The 15,604-nt window shown below is 40.8% G+C and overlaps 1 protein-coding gene across 1 annotated transcript; it reads right to left on the reverse strand.

Annotated features, from left to right (window-relative positions):
* Positions 1 to 287: 287 nt before the first annotated feature.
* LOC138599488 (serine/threonine-protein kinase 38-like) lies at positions 288 to 13,595 on the reverse strand. Its single transcript, XM_069671185.1, has 14 exons — positions 13,292 to 13,595; positions 6,890 to 7,029; positions 6,351 to 6,402; positions 6,128 to 6,250; positions 5,935 to 6,018; positions 4,975 to 5,098; positions 4,660 to 4,814; positions 4,455 to 4,557; positions 4,299 to 4,360; positions 3,978 to 4,095; positions 2,989 to 3,112; positions 2,743 to 2,838; positions 1,193 to 1,284; positions 288 to 1,046 (listed from the first exon to the last, which is right to left on the reverse strand). Exons 2-14 carry the CDS (start codon positions 7,021 to 7,023, stop codon positions 922 to 924), a joined length of 1,392 nt encoding a protein of 463 aa, XP_069527286.1. The 5' UTR covers positions 7,024 to 7,029; positions 13,292 to 13,595; the 3' UTR covers positions 288 to 921.
* Positions 13,596 to 15,604: the final 2,009 nt, after the last annotated feature.

Consider the following 15,604-nt stretch of genomic DNA (forward strand, 5'->3'; position numbering starts at 1 on the left):
TGTTAGGGGTTGGGGGGGGTGGAACCTATCCCAGCTATCGTCGGGTGAGAGGCGGGGTGCACCTTGGAATGGTCGCCAGTCAGTCACAGGGCTGACAGAGACAGACAACCTTTCACGCACACTCACACCTAAAGGCAATTTAGAGTCACCAATGAACCTAACAAGCACGTCTTTGGACTGTGGGAGGAAGCCTGAGTACACAGGGAGAACATGCAAACTCACACAAAAAGGCCCTCTACATCAGCCCTCTACCAATGCAGCACTGTGCAGCCCCTATGCTACTGCCAGCTAAAACAAATGCTACTTTGTCAGTGAAAGTTACTCTTAAAAACAAAGTACAAAGTGAACCTAAACCATGCTGGAACCATCCTTTAAAATCCATAAAGAGTACAACAGTATGGGCGAGAACATGGGCGGCGTACCTGTTCTTACTCACAGAGTTTGACTACAGTGTTTAGAGCTTGTCTTCAGTGTTAGAAATAATGTTTGCATCAGAGCTAATTTAGCCTCCAGTGTAGAAACAATCGCTGTGAAGATGTCGAAGCAGTGATTTGTTTTGCCATCCTTTCTCACTGTCGCACTTAGGCAGTAAAAAAAAAATCCTCCCAAGCAGGACGCCGCTGAACATGCAGATATGCTGATTTAGTGTTGTAGTTACTGAGCTGGCCTGAGAGCTATGGCTAAAGACGGCACGTGTATACGATATAAACAACCGAGGTAATGCGGTAACGCTCCTTTATTTCCGAGCTCTTGGCGTTCTTGCAGCGGCTGAGCAGACCTATATAACTTGTGATGAGGGTTAAATTTAGACTGAGAGGCCGACGGCGCGGCCTTCAGCACCAGCGGGGCTCCTCGGCCCGACCCTGTGTCCGTAAATGTCAGTTTTTTTTCTCCACAACATCGCCTCCATGTGTCAGTGTGTCAGGCCTTGCCCGCCTTCATGTATGTGGGGATGGTTCCTCGCTGAGTCAGACCCTCAAAGCGTTTGTATGTGTAGTTGAGGAAGACCCAGTCCTTCGATTTGAAGTCCGGCTCTGTTGCACTGGCTGTAAATAAACGCAGAACAAAACGGGTGTTATTGCCACTTGAGGGCGCTATAGATCATATTATGTACATGAGAAGTCCATTCAAAGCAATGATAGAATAAAGAGATTAATATAGTCATTGTCTTGCAAAACAATTCATGACGAACCTGGCTGAAGGATGTCTGATTCAGGGAAGTCGTCAAAGTTTGAGGTGTCGTCGATGCTCTTGATTTCAATGGAGATGGCTGCTGGCCGCTCCCTGTAGCAGTCCAAGACATTCATGGACAGATAACGAAAAAGGAACAACACAGAAAGAGTTATTAATTCCTCCAAATTCACTTTAAGCTACAGATTAGCATGTTATTGCATACGCATAGTATCCTTCCATGAAGAAAGATTTCATACACAGAAAGCATAACTCTGCTGGCTCTATCTGTGAGTTAAAGAAATGGCTTTTCACATTCAGACTTAAGTGCCTTAGAAATAAATGGAACTCCAGCGGTGAGATTAAAAGTCACAATAGGATATTTTGCAATTGAAGCCTTCATTAATTTGGCAGTGCTTGACTGCATACCTTGCATGTTAAGCCTGCAGGATCTCCATCTACTCTACCATGTATCGGACACACATGAGAATTATAAATGGAAGTATATAGACAGCTGAAAATTGTTCAAATATATTTTTAAAAGAGTTCCTTTAACACCAAGTTGAAACGCTGAGTTTAACAGCCTTTTCTCTGTTCGACCACAGCAAGCAAAACTGCAAAACCTCCCTAACAATGTTTAATCAGCTTCCCGTAAATTCTCAAATAAAAGCCAGTAGTCAAATAAAAGCCGGCTGTCTATAAATTGTTATATAAATCGTTGTTATAAATAAAGCCGGGGACGTATTCGACGTAGTTAATTATTCATGATGAATTTTATCATTCTTTTTATTTACAAATATGAGCCAATAATCATACAATCATGTTACTTTTAACAAATCAACACTTTGTTCCTGTGGATTACTCATCTAAGTGTTAGTGAACTGTTTTAGTCACCGTGGGTGCAATCTAACCACAGCGCTTAGCGATAAACGACTTCCAGTCAAGACTTTCCGTCCGTGTGCTGCATTGTTTACAGAAAAGAAACCGTTTTTTTCTGTGATTTACTTTAATTTACGTGTCTTATCTTTGCCGAAATTTCAACATCATGATGCAGATTAGTAAAAAGGAAAAATGAAGCTTTGTCAGGTCTGTCCTCAAGAGGAGAAGAAAACTACTTTTAAAATGCTTGTTTTGGGATATCTGAACGCTGAACGGCTTTCGTGACACAGCGTCAGGGAATTTATCTCCAGCTGAGTTTTAGATCAAGCTTAGAGCTTTAACATTGATCCCAAAAGAATCAGGTACTGGAAAAAACAGAGCAGACAATGAGGCTTCATATTGAAATATGACCACATGTACAGAGGGTATTTAGAAATGACAGCCTGTCTCTAACATTAGCCTGCCTCATATAAAAGCCTGGTACCCTCTGCAGCTAAGGTAAATAAAGGCCCCGCCCACTATTTGACAATTTACGGTATGCACAGAGGTTCATTTTTGATTCTCTCTCAGCATAAACAATGATAAAGAGAGATGAATACATTTATCTGAGAGCACTTCAGTTGTGTTGAAATGTTATGCAAACGTTATAGCTTAGATGTATTAGGCACTTTTCTATCAAAGTGAATCATGTACCTGATGTGCTCCCAGTCCACTGATTCAAAAAACTGATGACTCTTGATCTCCTCCACACTCACAGCGCCGACCCTGTTCTCTGCATCAGTGCAATACCTGAAACACACAAACAGCAGACTGAGAATACAGCTGTCTAATAACCTTCAGATACACAACATCTGAAAAATCCTCCATTGTTTAAATCAACATGCTTGGCATGTGACCTTCATAGAAATTTGTAAAAGAGAAAAATGCATCTTTGCGTACTTTAATATCAAGTCTTTGGCCCGCTCTGAGATGGGGACTTCAGGGGGGAAGACGAGGGTTTCCTTCCAGTTCATCACCTTCCTGTACGTCTCCTGCGGCGTCTCAGAGCAGAAGGGTGGATAACCTGAACACAGTCAACACGCATTTCAAATAAGGTAGAGGTACGGCAACATTATCTTTAATCTGACGTTAATCTACAATATAACATGTACTAAAACTGATAATATACACTGCACACTGTTACATTTGCTTTAACGTAAGCAAATGCATCAGATCAAAGTACATCCCCTAAAACTGCTTGTTTTCACCACTGACAGATAATCTGACAACATAACTGAACAGATCCCTATAAGACACTTTTTTAACTAAAAACAGTTGTTACATCGCTCTACTCAAAGCCACCAGACTCCATTGAGAAAAACTGTAATGTTACCTTGGAGAACACACACGTTGTAACTAAGTTGTTTGGAGTTTGTGTTGACTTTAGTGTTTAAAGTGATTCGTTCTGATCCAACACAACACAAAAAGCTAACAAATCAAGGCAGTGGTTGACAACAAACTCACGCAATCTGCAAGAGCTTAATTACTGTTTCTGTCAGTAGAGTGTGGTGGGTGTGAAGAGAGCAATGAAACAGCTTTTTCTGGTTTCAAAAAGGCATCTTCTGTCTCTTTAAAGAATTTTCTCTGTAATGTTGTCAGACACTTAGGGTGCTTTCACACCTCAAAGCTTTGGTCCAGACTTTACTCGGAAAGTCAGGTTCGTTTGGACAGGTGAGAACACGCATTCGAACTCTGGTGCGGACCAAACCACCGGACCATGGACCGGTAGAAGCACACCAAAGAGCTGTGCATTGTGGGTCGTTAACAGAGCAGAGACAGCCACGCAGCCAGGCAGCAAGATTCAATGTGGCATTTACAATAATCGTGCCAAATATCTGTGATACTCTTTATCCAGATTAATCTAATGAACCTCCTTCTGTCTGTCTTACCGATGAGCATTTCATACATGATGACACCCAGAGACCACCAGTCACACAGCTTGTTGTATCCCGTCTGCATGAAGACTTCAGGAGCAATGTAGTCTGGTGTTCCAACGGTAGAGTAAGCCTGAAAGTCACACAGAAAGATAGACGGTGAGGGCTCTGTGTAGCAATAGCAACTCAAATGTGTTCCAGTCACATTGATAATTTACACGCAGTTATGTTAACCAGGATTAAGAGGCTACTCTTTCTTCTTCTGCATGTTGCAGCGAGTACCTGGACTATTCTTCTTATACTCTTCTTTTATGAAGTGAAATGCCAGAGTCTTACCAGCTGCCGCCTGTTCTTCTTCCATGTCTCTGCTTTCCTCTTGGAGTTCATATTTTGAAAGGCTGCAAGGTAGAGTAAGGTACAGATGTGGAAATTACTACTTATTGTTATGCACATTAATAAACATCTGTGTGTGAATCTCAGATTTGAACTCACAGAAATCACTGGGCGGGTTGTGCGTCAGGTTCCTATAAAATTCTGTGCGATGAGCCTTCTTCAGTCCTGTACACAAGCCGAAGTCTGACAGTTTCACGTGGCCCTGTAACAAACACACGTGATAAATCACCATACACACGCACACACCACACTGTGTGCTTTCCTCACTCAGGACATTTCCGGGTGTGTTGTCAGGGAGTCTCACCCTGGAGTCCAGCAGCAGGTTGTCTGGTTTGATGTCTCTGTGGATGAAGCCCAGCTGGTGGATGGAGTCGATGGCCAGGACTGTCTCTGCGATGTAGAACTGCGTGGCCTCTTCTGACAGAGTGTCCTTCTTCATCAGCAGGGTCATCATGTCGCCTGGCAACAAGGTCATAACACATTTTTGTCTCACTCAATTATTTATATCCCAGAATAAAAGCATGAACGTACTTAAAACGCATAAACTCAAATGCTAAGGTCACACAAATTCAGTCCCTAATCAGAGAACTTTAATAGATTTTAAGTTATTATTGCAAACCTCCAGGCAGGAACTCCATGATGAGGTAGAGGTTCCTCTTGTCCTGGAAGCTGTAGAACATCTTGACCACCCATGCCCCGTCTGCCTCCACCAGAATATCCCTCTCTGCCCGGATATGAGCAACCTGCAGGGAGAAGGTAGACACCTTAGACACTCCATAGCCCCTATCACACATGCACTGCTCTCCTGAACATTTCCTTACATTACCCGGGTGGGCTGCACGTGTGATCGAAAACGGCCCAGGGGTTACCCCGACTTTCGCATGCCAGCCTCCTAGTAGAATGTCGGAAAGAATTTTGTTCACAAAACTACTTTAATCTGCTCACCTTGCTTCTCTTCAGTTATTTCTCCCCCCACACACCTTCACCTTCTGTACCTGCACACAGCAGCTCTCTCTGTATCTCTCTTCCTCCATGTATCTGCTCTGTTTACATTCATCATGAGCTGCATGTTTTTCAAGGTCGCCCAAAATACACAACTTGCATTCCGTATTTTTTCACCTGCAATTTCATTTTAACAGCAGCGGGTGAGCCACGCGTGAAGGACAGACTACACATCTCAATCAATGCATTTACAGGAGGGACGTTCCAGTGGACGTCTGTGTGTGTGCGTGTGCGTTTCTGACGAGCATGTGTGTAGACGCTGCTCCAGGTATGGGAGAGACAGCAAGGGGCGAGTGTCCAGTAAGTTAATCGATTGTGGATGACGATCGTTTTGAAAGATAAAAAAAGAAACATGAAGGGATTAGTTCCCTGTTAGACTTGCCCCTGCTTCCCACCCCCTCGTTGTCCGACAGGGAAAAATCTCCCGCTGTTTGTGACGTGTGAAAGGGCAACTGTGGGAAAATGTCAGGGGCAGACGTTCCTCAAATTCTCAGGAAAATGTCAGGAGTGCATGTGTGAAAGGGGCTCATGAGTGCAGCAGCAGCCTTAAGAACTGCAGTGCTGACAAATACTTTACCTGTTCTTTCTCCAGCATGTCGGCTTTTCTCAGAATTTTCATGGCGTAAATATGGCCTGTGTCTTTTTTCTGCACCAATCGAACCTGATGGAGACAACATTTCTTTGCTAGAAGACAGCAGTTCATGTAGATAACACCCCTGACAATATTTCTACGATCTAATTTTCAATTCAGTTTCAGCCTTTTAATGTACCTCTCCAAAAGCACCTCGTCCAATAACTTTGAGGGATTCAAAGTCATCCAAGCCGAGTCGCGTCCTCTTCAATCGCAAAAACTCCGTCTCCTTACGTGCATGCTGCGAGCGCCGCATTACTTTCTGCCAAACACAGACAGATAAGCCTGTGAGACATCTGAAGAATTCAAAAGCCTTTTCTGCAACATGTCGACGTAAGCAATGAAAACAATGCATACAATACCTCCTCATCAGGCAAACCTTCTTCTTCCATGGCCTTCTCCAGCTTCTTCTGCCTACAGATCAAAAAACACATATAATAAAGATATTGTGCTTTCAAAGAGAAGCACAAATCTGAATAAGGGCTGCAAACACACAGCAAACACACACACTCCTAGTTACTATTCAATGCTTAAGTGTGATTTTTACTGGGGAAAATTCAAGGAGTAAAGTCCTGTGTCAGTTTGCAGAGTGGTATAAACAGTGAGTCTTTTCCAAGAGGCAGAAAACGATGTTACCTGGACTACAGATCAGCTTTAATGTTGTAACAAGAGAACACAAGGGGGAGATCATGACATGTGCTTTGTTGTGCTCACACCTGACATGAAACACCTCTGAATAGTTTCCTGAAGTGACACTTGATGCTTTTAAAAACAGCTACATTTACATGGAGCAGGTGACTGGCTGCACTATAGTGAAGGTCTTAAATGACCTTTACCAATCTGCATGAAGTAATTTAGAATAGCCACATACAACACGGCCTCTAAAACCAAGCAGTGTTACCTCATCTCGCGCTCCTCATGTTGTGTGAGCAGCGTGCTGTAGAAGTTTTCCAGTGTCAGCTTGGCCACAGTCACCCTCTCTCGGGTGTGGTTGCTCATGGGCAGGGCAGCTGCAGTCCCTCCCGTCATGGCCATACTATCCTGAAATACATAAAGAAAATAATAGAACACATCAGGTTTTGCGCAAGTCCAGTTATTTTACATACTAGTTAAAGTGTTTTTTGGTGAATTTTACCATCAAAACAAGAGGTTCAGTCCCACATGGACGACACAACAGCTCCCTAAAAGTGAAGCCAAACCCTCTCTATCGCCCCCTGCTGACTGGCTGCAGTATAGGTCATAAAGCCCGCCTCCTCCATGTTAACAGATGGGACATGAGTCAAACTATAAAATCAAAATACACTCCAAATAAATTTTTCTCAAACATGGTTTCTGTCATTAAAGTGTTCATTATTCTTTATTTCTAGTTTCTAGTTTATTTTAATTAGTTATTTGATGCTGTAAAAATGATGATTGACAGCTCTGTTGACCAATCCGGCTCCTGAAGCCGATCTGGTCCAGATTAGCAGAGTAGAGGACGAACGGCGAAAGGAGACGTAACAAAAACAATCACTACAGTCATTGAAGTTTACATATCTGTGAACGTCTGCTTCATACCAACACAAAGAAGCTGTTCTGCTGTTAAACACGTCGGCGTGCAGGATCCTTTTTTCGGTAAGTTAAGTGTGTGCTTTGGTTAGCGGAAGTGGCTACGGCTGCTCCACCTGCCGATCTCTACTGCGCAGACTCTGGCTCCAAATGACGTCACCATCGCAAGACGGCAGCGCCTATCACAGGGGTTATTTTGGCATCACTTTCGTACAATGGGAGCAGATGGAGATGCGCCTCCATCCATATATACAGTCAATGATTCTAACCTGTCAGTGAGGACTTAGAGTGAGACTGAGATTAAGCTTGGATATTGAGAGAAACACTTACAAATGAAAAGTTATATTAATTTTTAAAGGTTTTGCTGCTGCAACCTGACTTGGTCTGATTTGACTAATGTCAGAAAATGTAAGCTATATGTAACTTTGTAAAAGACATAACTTCTATTCTATTTATACTTTTATGTCTGCTACTGTCTCTCTATTTTAACATTTAGCATTAAGGCTCAATTACCAACTTTCGGGTGTGTTAGCCTTTACCTCACAAGCTATGTTTTTTACAGCTAGCCCTGTGAGTAGTCACAAAGCATCTAGCACTGCCTACTTTACAAACACACAAGAAACAACTGATAAACACTGCATTGCTACTTTCTGGTCCGACCAGTCTGTTGTCTTATAATTGTTACTTTTGGTAACAGCACAAGTTTCATAGACCTGCCTTAAGTGCATGGTAGGTTCCATAACAGACCAGTCAAAAACAGTTGTGTGACTACAATGACATGAGCCCTCATGGCTTCCCATCCACCAACGCTAAAAGCTGTGGACCTAATGGGGTGGCTGATAGTTTTACACCTGCCTCACCTGTGTGTCTGTCCTCTACTAAATATACAGTGTCTCTGTCAACACAGGAACCAACAATCTAACAGTGCAGCTCAGGTTTAGTCAATGTCTTGTAACGTCTGGTAAAGGGGTACTCAAGAATTATGAGTCAATATTCCACAATGCAATGCAGTCGTGATGACATTCACCACAACATAAAAGGCAACTCTGGTTAGGAAGCATAAGGTCATAAGGTCATGCTTCAAATAAAGGGTGCATAGACTGTAATATCATTGTATGTCCAAGCACTGTCGTGGTTGCTACTGACTTGAAGATTTCTCAAACTGGCAAGAGGTTCACAGGAAGACTCTAAGCAGTGTGCTCTAAATATAGCAGTATCCTACACTTCCCATAATGCACAGAAACAGCATCTTTTATTAGACCATCCATTCCCAGCAGATAACCATGCCTTTCAAAAATGTCCCTTGTCAGACTTTATTATAAGAGCAGCTCTTGCTCAGATCCCTTGACCACACCGAGTCAGATCTCCTGTGCAAAAATATTCTTGTGACCCTGAAACAGGGAATCATGTGGCAGGTAGCTCACGCTCTGCAGGGTTTCATTCCATGAACTTATCTGTGACATCTCCACAGATCTTTCTTAGCATACATTCCTTTTGCATTTTTACTCGGATAATATCAAACTGACAAAGATCGATTACAGAGCAAAGAAAACAAAGATGGAGGACTGACAAAAGATGAGAGGAATTCGCTTGTCACCTCAGAAAGCACATCATTCATTTTTAAGAACACATCAAATAAGAACAGCACTTTGGTCCTTAACCAAGCAATCTGGGAACTATTTTCTCTACAAAGGCACATACTGACATGTCAGATTTGATGTAGCCCTCGTGTGGGTGGAATGAAAACCACAGAGAGGAGATGAAACGCACAAATAGGTGAAAAAAGTAAGCACTTTCAAGTTTCAACTTCTCATACTAATTGAATATTTATGTGAGTAGAATATATGTTACGCAATGATAGAAAAAGGAAGAGGGTGGATGTATACATCATGAAAACCTTTCAGCATTGCGCCATCAGAAAGTTATGAATGGGCCTGATTAGCTCACAGAGATAAAGCAGCCCTGCAGCCGCCAGATAGGGCCCATGTTTCGTCTAGTCACGGGCCCCTTTCCCGTCCCAGGCCCACAGCAACAATCCCACAACAAGATGCTTCCTGACTTCTGAGATCTGCTGCAAACTGCTGCTATTAAGTGGAAAACAGAGATGCTGACAAACAAGGGTGTTGAGTTTCAGAGGTCTGCGCACATTTACTTGAGCACGGCACTCTCGGCTGATGAGCAGATGATTTGCAAAATAAAATGAACAAACAGAATCACAGTTCATCTGGCTTCACTGTGATATTACATTTTTAAAAGAGGACATAACAGGTACCCTAGACATACCTAGAAAGCCAGCTTACAAACTCAGGATGCACAATTCATGTCGGACTTGTTTTCTGTCTGGCTAACAAACTGAAAATGTCAAAAATTCACTCAGGAAGGCCTTAGAAACAATGTGTGAGCTGAATTGTCCTCACCTGCCAAGTGGCAAGTCATTTAACATTTCTACTAACCACTCTTTGTTTTGTCTGCCACTTCTGAAATCTTTGTAAAATGTTTACCAATTACACTCAATCAACTAGGGGTGGGAATCGTACTAACTCACGATATGATACGTGGCCCCCGATAGCAATTATATCATGATACAGGGATTCTGCGATAAGATAATACATAATATGATATGATACATCATGATATCTCATTAACTGAAGAATAGAAAATACCCCTAAAAAGGTAATGTGACGAGAGAAATACATGTATTACATACAACTTTACATGTTACAACCAATGACTGTATACTCTCTGTTTTCAGACAATGATAAGTATGATTCAAATATAAAACCTCAAGACAAAAGAAAGGAAAGGGACCGAGAAAGAACAGAGAGGGGAAGGAGATCAATCAGGGGGCAGCGTTTTCAGACAATTAAAGTAATCTGTGAAGGTTTGCTATCTCTACTTACTGGAGTATCTTATTCTTTCCAGTTTAATAAAGGACATAGTGTCAGTGAGCCATTGGGAAGTAGATGGTGGCATTTATGGCGGACTGTAGTAGAAGTTGGCGTCTAGCAATTAATGAGGTGAAGGCTATAATGTCCAAATGTTCCAAGTTAAACTTTGTCCAAATCTTGGGAACTTTATCCTTTATCCACTTCTTCTTCAGCCAGTTAACTTCCTTTCACGTTCACCGTGAGAAATTAAAATATGGATATTTGGCGACAGCCTATGTATAATTGTAATGCACAAGTCAGGATGATGATATGTTGCTGTATTGATATTTTGTTCTCCCCCTTGAGTCAAAAGTACGTGACAACATTTAACCTTTATCCCTGCCTATTCTTAACATATTAAGTTCTTTCCAAAATTCCTATTTATTAATAGACTGACTTAACAAACATGCCAAACACAACAGCTCCCTTCACACTATAATTTTAAGCTACTAAATTCACGCATGAGTTTTAACTATTTAATTGGAGTTGTATTTATGGCCGCATCAGGAACACAAGTCTAAAGCTAAAGCTCTATTTTTTGTCTCTGCCAACTCCTGAGGGAAATATCTCTTCCCCTCTGGGGATCAATAAAGTGCTATCTTATCTTAAATGGGCCTGTATGTTCATGGTCTGGCTGATAGCTTTGTGTGTCTGTCTGATGTTTAGTAGCCTACAGTGGGTTTTTAAGAGCTATTTCACCGGAAAACGCAGGAGGAGAGAGTGATAGAAATGGTAAAGTTGGGGCTGTGAAACCAGATGAGTTGCTTTATACAGTTAAGTGAAACTGCAGAGTTGAGTGGTGAATAGTTTTCCCAAACTGCAGACCTTTTATATACAGATAGTCATCTCTTTAGTCGTCTGCTCCTGACTCTAAATCAGGTTAACAAATCTTTTAGGAACATTTCATAATAAATAACAATATAATAAGTTGCCTTTTCACCCAGCTCTTCCATTTTAGCTTTAAGGACCTTACACTGAGTAATGGAATTAATGTGCACACTTGAGCCATGGGCCGGGATGGTATTTGTGCTTGTTTTCCCAACAAGGTGGAAAATTAAGCAACATTAAAAACTGTTAGCTCACAGCTGAGCCCGCCAGGCCTTAAGCTCAGTCTGGAGTCATTCAGTTTGGCTTCAAATGAACCAGATCCATCCCACAGCTAAACAAGCACCACTTAAGCACTTATAAGGAAGGCATTATAAAAGGAAGCTCACTATGTGGAGACCAAAGCATGCTGACTAAAAACAGGGGACAGGAGCCAGATCTGGTCGGCCAATACACAAAAATATATTTCCTAAATATATGTAGTGGTGGTACCTAGCCATGCAAGTAGTTCTGGTTCATCTGACAACATTTTGAGATATCTGCTACTTCCTCAACAGCGCTCCAAGTCTGTGGATTATCTTGAGTTTACATTGGTATAATACATGGCCAACAATAACTACAACAAGAAAGCAATAGTCATGTCGGAACACAGATTCATTATCATACCTGGCAGAAACAATAAAACTTTTTATACGAGTAGTTAAAGTTTGTGTAACTTTTCCCCCAGATGTTGGCTTTCTCAGTTTGGTGTAAGATTGAGTTAATGTGCGAGTATGGAAGTACACACACACACACACACACACACTTAGACATGGACACACTCCACCCTTTAACTACTGTAAGTGACTGGACAGGAAGCCCTTTCCGTCCTGAATGAAAGGACTCAGTCATGACGCCTGAGAGAGGAATGGGGCACTTACGCACATGCACACACGCGCACACACGCACACACGCACACACACACACACACACACACACACACACACAAACCCTATAACAAAAACAACAATTTGATCCTCAAGTTAAACACCTTCTTATTTCTACAGTCACATCATAGTCTAATAGATGATTAAAAGTATGTATCACTAATTCAGTTATGTTTAAACATACAGTTGTATCTCATAAGCTATAAGCTTATGTAGCTTTATAGATGTAACATTTTATATCCTGATTCATTGCTATACAGTGTTTGTTTTCCCTGGGTTACTATATACTACATAACATACTATATACTACATAACATGCCTAAAAAATTGTTCGCATTTGTTTGTCCTGGAGATCCCTGGGGTGGGGGAAGGGAGTGAGGTTTTATTATTATTATATTAATTTTGCCATTGGTTTTATCCTACTGTAATTTTCTATTTACTTATTTATTTTTTCCAGTTAATTTCTGTGATTTGTTTCATATTGGTCATTATTGTACATTGTCTTTTAAAATAAAAACATTTGATCCAAAAAAAGCCACAAAAAAACCCCACGAATTTCAAATATGTTATCAATACATTTGCAGAAGTATTTTGTCAATTAATTTGAAGTTATTAGTCGACAAAATAAATGTCAAATGAATAACTGATTTGTATGTTTAATCATTAACATAACTGTCAATTGTCCCGCTTAATCCCTCGTGCTGAATTACACCTCCTTAATACTCCTGCAGAGATGAGGTGTACCTGCATGGAGCATTGAGCACATGTTTCACAAATTTTAACTTTTCGTGCCACCCTGTCAAACCTCTACTTTCTGTCAACCTGGGTCCACCACTACTGCCTGGCACATGCTGGCCAATACAAGATAATAGTCACTGTTGAAACACGAATACTCTATAATAATATGAGGTTGCTTTTTATAAATATTTGTGTAATTTCTTTGCTTTGTTATGTTAGCAGCTATATGTCCGCTATATTCCCTTTGCATCTGTCTGGCAGGTTCAATGACAGCCACAAACAAAAAAAATCGACTGCATAAAAATAAAGATTATTCTGTAAGAAATAGGTTTCACCTACCTCCGTGTCCTGCTCCAGAGTAAACTGTTGGCTTCCCGCCAGCCCACGACTAAGATGAAATAAATATAATGTATCTTTTTGTATTTTACTGCCTAATATTTAGGCAGATGAAGGCTAAAGGCTCCAGTTACTGGCCAACCTTTAGGGGAACTTATCTGGCTGCACAGTAAGCATCGTCGATATCAATGCCAAATCATAACAAATGTCCCCTGACTTTGACAGCAAGCTAACTGGAAATTATTTAAGAACATTTAATTGTCTTCATTTGTCCGCCTGACCTCGAAAATCCGCGCTTCACTTCGTCTTTATCGCTATAAAATACCAAATAAGCAGCGCTGCTTCCTGGGACCGTTGAGCTCATCAGACGCTCCAGCCACGCAACGGCGTAGCATTTGATTGACGTTCGCATTAGCCAATCATGGATAAGAAAAAGGCCCTGTGGTTGGCACCGGCCAATCATTTGCGGAAATTACATTAGAATGACATGTATGTCAGCCAATGAGAATATATAAACCGCCCCGAGAGTGTTGTGTTCCAGGACGCAGGTTCATTTGGCTAGCAAACATTTGCAGCTATGAAAGAATATACTGTAGCTACAATAGTTGAAAGCTTTATTACACAATTTCATTAGTAATGCTTAGAAAATACACTTTATAAAAAGAACAAATAGACATGGGATAATTTTTGGAATCATACCACACAAACATTGTATAAAAATGACCTCACAAATATATAGCAAATGCCATATGAACTGCAAGAGGGTATCTAAGGTCAATAAAAGGTCACATAGTAATGCAAACTACAAATTTCAGTTTTTACATAGCTATAAGAAACCAAGACACATTTACCAAACAAAAAACAGAGGAATAATTTGTATTGAAAAAATAATTCATATACAAATATGCAGCAAAATTCTGACTCATACCACAAAAGATAATTCAGAAAAAAATCTGAAGTTTGACCAAAAATAGTAAACTGTGGTCATTGTTTAAAGTACACGTTGCAGATATTTTCACCTTTAAACATTACAATGTAGAAATTCCAAAGGAAGTTGACTCGCTTCCTCCAAAAACCCCCACAAGGGTGCCTAGAAATACAATATATTCACTCTGTGATCTGTACTTTTTTCTTTACTTTTGTCTGTATGACAAAGGTCTGTAGGAAAAGACCATGTGTGGCAGTAAATAACACCATCTCCTACTGTAAATTACAGATAACAACATTGTAGCACTAACAACAAACTTTTGTTGACCAAAACACAGCAAAGAGCAGTTCAGGCTGGCAGGTGAAGCCTCTCGGCCATAAATCTCCTTATTTGGACGGACTGAGTGCTTTTACTGTTAGAGCCATGATGTCAACATACACAGAGTTGGGTGTACCCTCTAACACGTCTGGGTGTGGTGCCCAGCAGACAAGGCTGTTTTTATATTTCTCACATCAATGGGTCTCACTGAGCTGTGGCACAGCACCTAAATTTAGATTTAGGCTATAAAGGCTCTGGCCTGCAGCCTAAGCTTCGCAAAGTTCATTCTGAAATGGACTTACATAGACATTTACTGTTCAACTTAAGGATGAGTTATCCTATTTAGACTGTTTACTAGAATATCAGACAAGGAAACAAGGCTTTTTGTCAGATTTAAAATAAATCACATAGAATAAAAATCTATTTGATGAGGCATTATTGAGCTTTTTCTTATTCTAGAAACCAACTTTTGACCACCCAGGTCCTCTCGGGCCGTTCGGCTTTTAGAGTACAGAAACATGCTTAACTTATCTTTTGAGGATTCAGTTTTTAATGTCATTAAATCACATTAATCTGGGAAAAGTTCAGTATTTTAAGAGCCAGGGTTTCCCAAAAGAGTGCAAACTACATCTAAAGAACACATTTTTTTGGTCGACATTGTCACCTGGCATCTTCTAATTTTGCCTTCGGAATCTAAAATAGTTCTACAGGCAGTGATTCCCAAACTTTAGTATGTGTATTTGTAGTGGAACACATGAGCCTTGCTTAAAGACCAAATGCAGCCCAAGTCCTTTACTTAAAAAAAAGATGTAATTTAAGTAAATGTTATTACACAGATAAGTTCTTACATTTAACACATCCCATTGAAATGGTGTAACAAATTTGTTGTTAATATTTTAGAAATAAAATGTGCCTATGTTTACCAGCATAGTGGGATGCGATGTGACCTGATGTGCAATGTTAGCTAAACACAGTGGGATTCTGACTCTTCGGTTATTTATTGAAGCAGAATGTGTAGACTGTTGACATAGCCACAAAATACCCACCAAAAAACAGTTAAAAGACAGGTG

This window comes from Semicossyphus pulcher, unplaced genomic scaffold (assembly GCF_022749685.1).
Source record: "Semicossyphus pulcher isolate SPU_LCO1_2020_fin unplaced genomic scaffold, fSemPul1.0.p SCAF_20, whole genome shotgun sequence".
NCBI lineage: Eukaryota > Metazoa > Chordata > Actinopteri > Labriformes > Labridae > Semicossyphus > Semicossyphus pulcher.

Coding starts and splice junctions, on each gene's coding strand:
- LOC138599488 (XM_069671185.1), bottom strand. CDS start 7,023: ATGGCCATGACGGGAGGGACTGCAGCTGCCCTGCCCATGAGCAACCAC. Junction 6,403..6,889: donor CATGAGGAGCGCGAGATGAG/GTAACACTGCTT, acceptor TTTGATCTGTAG/GCAGAAGAAGCTGGAGAAGG. Junction 1,047..1,192: donor ATCAGACATCCTTCAGCCAG/GTTCGTCATGAA, acceptor GTTTATTTACAG/CCAGTGCAACAGAGCCGGAC.